The sequence below is a fragment of the Trichechus manatus genome, unplaced genomic scaffold (assembly GCF_000243295.1).
Source record: "Trichechus manatus latirostris isolate Lorelei unplaced genomic scaffold, TriManLat1.0 scaffold00040, whole genome shotgun sequence".
In the NCBI taxonomy this organism is placed as follows: domain Eukaryota; kingdom Metazoa; phylum Chordata; class Mammalia; order Sirenia; family Trichechidae; genus Trichechus; species Trichechus manatus.
In genome coordinates this window covers 9853019-9859018 of record NW_004443976.1, presented here as the reverse complement: position 1 = coordinate 9859018, position 6000 = coordinate 9853019, and the positions used below count along the sequence as shown (strand labels likewise).

At 37.6% G+C, this 6000-nt stretch overlaps 1 protein-coding gene across 1 annotated transcript in view; it reads right to left on the bottom strand.

The window, feature by feature from the left end:
- STX8 (syntaxin 8) overlaps nt 1-6000 on the bottom strand; it is a 339017-nt gene that overhangs the window by 326809 nt on the left and 6208 nt on the right. Inside the window, exon 2 of the mRNA XM_004375986.1 lies at nt 3026-3125. Within this exon, the coding sequence (XP_004376043.1) occupies nt 3026-3125 (100 nt within the window). The remainder of the gene's footprint in view (nt 1-3025; nt 3126-6000) is intronic.

The window sequence follows — 6000 nt, the reverse complement described above, 5'->3', positions numbered from 1 at the left end:
GGTCGAGAAGGGAGAGTGTTGACATGTCATGGGGTTGTTAACCAATGTCATAAAACAATATCTGTGCTGACTGTTCGATGAGAAACTATTTGTCCTGTAAACCTTCATCTAAAGTACAATTAAAAAATTAAAAAAAAAAATGTAATTTACAAAATCAAAAGCCAAATTAGTAGGAAAAATATTGTAACAAAGATGCCATATCAAGGCTTAATTTAGCTAACATATATATAGAGTACTTTCAAATTAAGAAATAATAATATTAGGTTGAGGACATATACAGGCAATTCATAAAAGAAGAAACGCAAATATCCAATAACTACATGCCACTATTACTTAATGGTGTAAGTAATAAGAAAAATGCATATTCCATTATTGTGACATAATACTTTTACCCATCAGAGTGACAAAGACCCCAGACAATCGGTATTGGTGCAGAAATGTAATTCTGCAATGTATGTGTTTAAAAGGCTTAAAATTTTACACAGCCTAAATCTAGAAATTTCACATATAGGAATTTGTTCTAATGTGGGCAATAATTTGGCTACACTGAAAAATCGTTTATAATTAGAAATAACTGAACTGTCCAACAGGAAGACACTGGTTAAATGGATCAGAGATCTAAATGTAAAAAATGAAACCGTCTATTTACTAGAAGAAAACAGAAATAAATTCCTTCATAACTTGGAAATAGCTAAAACCTAGCTATGATGGAAAAAACTAACATTATAAAAGACTAAATACAGTAAACTGCATTAAAAAAAAATCTTTTACATGATGAAAAATACCATAAGCAAAGTTAAATGACAAATGATATTAAGAGGAGAAAACAACTATATTACAAAATGATAATCTCCCTAATATATAAAGATCTCTTAAAGATTAAAACTAAAAAGACCAACAATCCAACAGAAAAATGGGCAAAAGACAAGAAGCTAGTTCACTGGACAGCCCTTACACAATGAAAAACATACTCCGCTTGACGGGTAATATGAGAAATGCAAATTTAAAACTACACTGAAATATCATTTCTCATTTATCAGACTGGCAAAAATTCAGAAGACTGCCACTGTCCTCTGGTTGGCCAGGCAGTAAAGAAACAGACATTCTCACACGTTCCTGGTGGGGGTGGCAAATGTGACAACCTTCATGGAAGGGAATTTGCTAACAAATTACATATGCCTTTATAGGGTCGCTATGAGTCGGATGGCTATGGGTTTGGTTTTTGGTTTTTTTACCCTGTGACTCTGAAATCCAGGTTCTAAGAATTCACCCTTAAAAGATACCGCCACAAATTTTTTTAAAAAAGCACAAGGTTATTTATCGTAGCACTATACATAAGCGTAAATGATTGGAAATAACCTGAATGCCCATCCTTAGGAGACTGGTTAAGGGAACTATGGTACACCCACACAACAGATTAGTATGCAGCCATTGAGAAGAGCAAAGAAGATCTCCAGGAATTAATACAGAGAGATTCCTAGGACATATTATTAAGCGAACTGAGCAAGATACAAAAGTATATACAGTATGCCATCTTTTGTGTAAAAAAAGGAAAGGAAATAAGAATACACACATGAACAGATAATACACGCACACAGACATGCTTATTTCTGCAAAAAGTAACACAGAAAGAATAAACCAGAAATTAATAAAAATGGTTACTTATAAGCAGTAGATAAAGAAGGGGTAGAAAAGAGGGATGGAAACAAGACTTTGAGTGTACCTTTTTATATAATTTTGATTTTTGAACAATGTTTTTTACATTAAATCAAAAAGGCTGGGAGAAAAAAATCCAATCATAAAAATGAATATAAACAGAAACAAAAGATAGTATAAGGCACACAAAAAAGATCAACTGTAATAACTTTTGAACAGAATAACCTGACTAAGTATTCTTAGTGGGATATCTTCTAAGCTCAAAAAAAAGAGACAAATCTTGAACTTAAAGAGTTTGTAGCGGTACTAGTGTAGTAATTCCGAAACTACTTTCTGTAAACTGTAAGACAGACCAAACCCGTAAAAATACATTGGTGCTTTTGGAAACCAGGGCTCTCACTGCAGGAGAAGGAAAATCCAAGTATGGAACAGGAAAGATGAGGAAGAAACCTGTGGTGTTGGATTTGAATGAAGCTATCAGCATGAACTCATGATTTTCTAACAAAATCTATTTCCCAGCCAAAATCTACTGCGTTTTTAGATAGTCCAAGAGCTAACGATGGTTTTTACTCTTTTAAATGTAAAAAAAACTATTATCCTTTCGGTGAGAAGAGTTGGTCACAGGGCTGAGGATATCGCCTCTTGGTCTGCAAAGCCTAAAAGATTTACTATCTGGGGAAAGTTGACTAACCCCTGAACTAGACTATAAAACTGTTAGAAACTTTTAAGACAAAACAGGAGAAATAAAATGAATTTCATGCTTCTTCTCAGTGATTAAATAATTATTAACTGGTTGGTTTTAATGTCAATTCAACATATATAGCATACAGGCCACTATATACACGTACATTCATATAACTCAAACCCAAATCCACTGCCGTCGAGTCGATTCTGACTCATAGCAACCCTACAGGGCAGAGTAGAACTGCCCCATAGGGTTTCCAAAGCAGTAAATCTTTACAGAAGCAGACTGCCATATCTTTCTACCGCAGAGCAGCTGGTGAGTTCGAACCGCCCACCCACCCACCTTTCAGTTAGCACCCAAGCACTTAACCACTACGCCACCAGGGCTCCGTACACACTCATTAAAAAAAAAAAAAAAGCATTGCCGTCGAATCAATTCTGACTCATAGGGACCCTACAGACAGGGTAGAACTCCCCATAGGGTTTCCAAGGAGCAGCTGGTGGATTCAAACGGCCAACCTTCCGGTTAGCAGCCGAGCTCTTAACCACTGCGCCACCAGGGCTCCTACCCCTCTACTTCTGAGCCTGTATGTCTATATTTAGGTGTGTATGTATGAGTGCATATATTTTCAGACCTCAAAACTTAAGCAAATCATTTTAAACACTAATCCTCTCCCAGCCTTACCTTGGTTGTATTTTCACCATTTCTTTCATACTGATTTCGTTGTTGAATTTTCTCTGCAATCTGTTGGGCAATTTGACAAGTAGAATCATACGTGGAGAACCTGCATCAAAGTCATAAAAGGAGAAAAATGTTTAAGGCTCTACACAAGAAATCTCTGTATTATCTAAGTTTGAGTTTTTAATTCTAGTCACAAATTCAATCTTTTGAGATGGATGACAGAAGTTTAAGAAGAGAGGACAGTAAGAGTGACAGCGTGTGTTGAATGGTACTTCCTCTGTCCAGGCACTATTGTGAATGCTTCATTTGTAATAACTCACTTAATTCACACAAAGAATGCTACGAGGTGGGTAGAAACGGAGGCCCAAAGAGGGTGAGTGACTTGGCTAAGTGGTACTGCCAGGTTCAAACCAAGGTTGTCTGATCCCAGAGCCTTCTAGTGCTCTTAACCACTTCACTATTCTGCCTATGACAAAGTATTTGTATTCATTCATTCATGAAAAGAGCCAACAAACATTTATGGGGGGCCGCCTCTGTACTGAGCACTGTTCAAGGCCCTGAAGAAAACAGCAGTAAACAAAACAGAAAGTCTCTGCTTTCAAGGAGCTTACATCTTAGTGAAGGGTGATAGGCACAAAACAAACAAATGCACAGTGTGTCAGGTGCTGATATGCGCTAAGAAAAATAAAGCAGGACAAAGGGACAGAGAGGGAAAGGGGAGGTGCTATTTAAGATCAGGTGAGGCAGTTAGTCACGTCAATAGCTGGGGGTGGGGGTGAGGGCATGGGTTTACAGTACAGGAATAGCAAGTACTGTTTATCCCAAAACAAGGACACACACCCACCAGACAGCAAGGCTTCCTAGAATTCCCTCAAAAGATTTACTGAGCTCCTCCTTGTTATTCACCAGTGCTGGGGCTTTCTTGGATACACAATGAACTCCTGTAGCCCCTTATTTTTCCTTCTATCATAGCATTTTAACCTTCTATCCTGTTTAGAGAAAAACACTAAAGTGTGTATATTCATTTCATCTCTCCTACCAGACCGTCCACTCCTAGAACAGGAACTATGCTGTCCTAATTTTTACTTTTCAAAATCTTTTCAAATCTTTGAACTCCTACATATCACTTGTACACTGATGTTTCTTTGAATGAAGAAAAAACAATCTCCAATCGACTAACAACTGAGCACCTGATCTGGGCCAGGTGCCATGCTGAGCTTTACATTTTAAACTTCATAAGGGTTCTATGTTGCTGTTAGTTGCAGTCGAGTCGATCCCAACTCACGGCGACCCACGTGTGCAGAGTAGAACTGCTCCATAGAGTTTTCAAAGCTGTGACCTTTCAGAAGCTGATCACCAGGCTTGTTTTCCAAGTCGCCTCTGGGTGGGTTCGAACCACCAACCTTTCGGTTAGTAGTCAAGTGCTTAAACATTTGTGCCACCCAGGGACTCCCATGAAATAGGTTCTATTATTATCCTTCTTTCACATATGAGGTAAGTGAGGCTTTGTAAGTAGCTTTCTGTTTTAAAAGTTTTTCCAATTTTAAAGGCGTGAAGCCCATTTTAAACTCAGAGTCTGATTCCAGGGCCGTATCTTAAACACTATGCTCTTAAATAGCATCACTCAGATATTTATATACATCTTTAGCACTAGAAGGCCGTGGTTCCCAAACTTCGCTACACACTGGAAGCACCTGGGGAACCTTTTTTAAAAATAACAATGCCTGCCACCCGGCCCTAGGCATTCTGACTTCGTTGGTATGAGACCCAGGCAAGTTTCAAAAGCTCCTCAGGTGATTCCAATTGGTAGCAAATTCTGGGAACCACTGGCTTAGAAGTAACAGGCACCACATCACAGTGTCAAGAACACAGGTGCCTACAGTACAAGTTTAGGAAAATTCACCTGACCTCCGTTTACATAAATAGCTGAAAGTGACAGCATAATGACCAGAGACCAGTTAGAAGATTTCTCCAGCTATTTAATTTCATAACTAGTTACTGAGTACTTGTATCTGCAAGGTATTGTGGAAAAGATAAAGGATATTTCTGCAAGGTATGGTAGAAACAGCATAGAAGAATTGTCAGAGATATTTAAAGGGAAAAAAGTCAGCGGAGCTTGGTGATTAATTTGATACGAGTACTGAAGAAAAAGTGAATGATTAGAAGACTTATACAATGGTAATTATAAAACACTGCTGAAAGAGATTAAAGAAGGCTTAAATAAATGGAAAGATGTCCCGTGTTCATGAATTGGAACACTTAATATTGTGAAGATGTCAATACTAACGAAAGCAATCTGTAAATTCAACACAATCCCAATAAAACTTCCAACAGCCTCCTTCACAGAAATGGAAAAACCAATCTTTCACTTTATATAAAATGACAAGGGGCCTGGAATAGCTAAAGCAATGTCGAAAGAGAAAAACAAAGTAGGAGGACTAACACTTCCTGATATCAAAACAGATTATACAACTACAGTAATCAGCCTGGTATTGGTACAACAACAGATACACAGACCAGTGGAACAGAATTGAGAGTCTAGAAATAAACCCGCGCATCTACGGTCAACTGATTTTTGACAAGGGTACTAAGTTCATTCGATGGAGAGAGGAGAGTCTCTTCAATAAATGGTGACGGGAAAATTGGATTTCCACATGCAGAAAAATGAAACAGGAACCATGACATGGCACACACCATACAGAAAAACAAATTCAAAATAGATTAAAGACCTAAATGTGGAAACCAAAGCCATAATATTCTTAGAAGAAAACACAAGGGCAATGCTGCTGGGCCTAGCTTTTAACAATGGATTATGAAATACAGTAACAAGAGCACACACAGCAAAAGACAAAACAAATAAATGGAACCTCATAAAAATTAAAAACTTTTGTTCATCAAAAGACTTTACCAAAAAAAATGAAAAGACAAGCTACTGACTGAGAGAATATCTTTGGAAAACATATAGCTGACAAGAACCT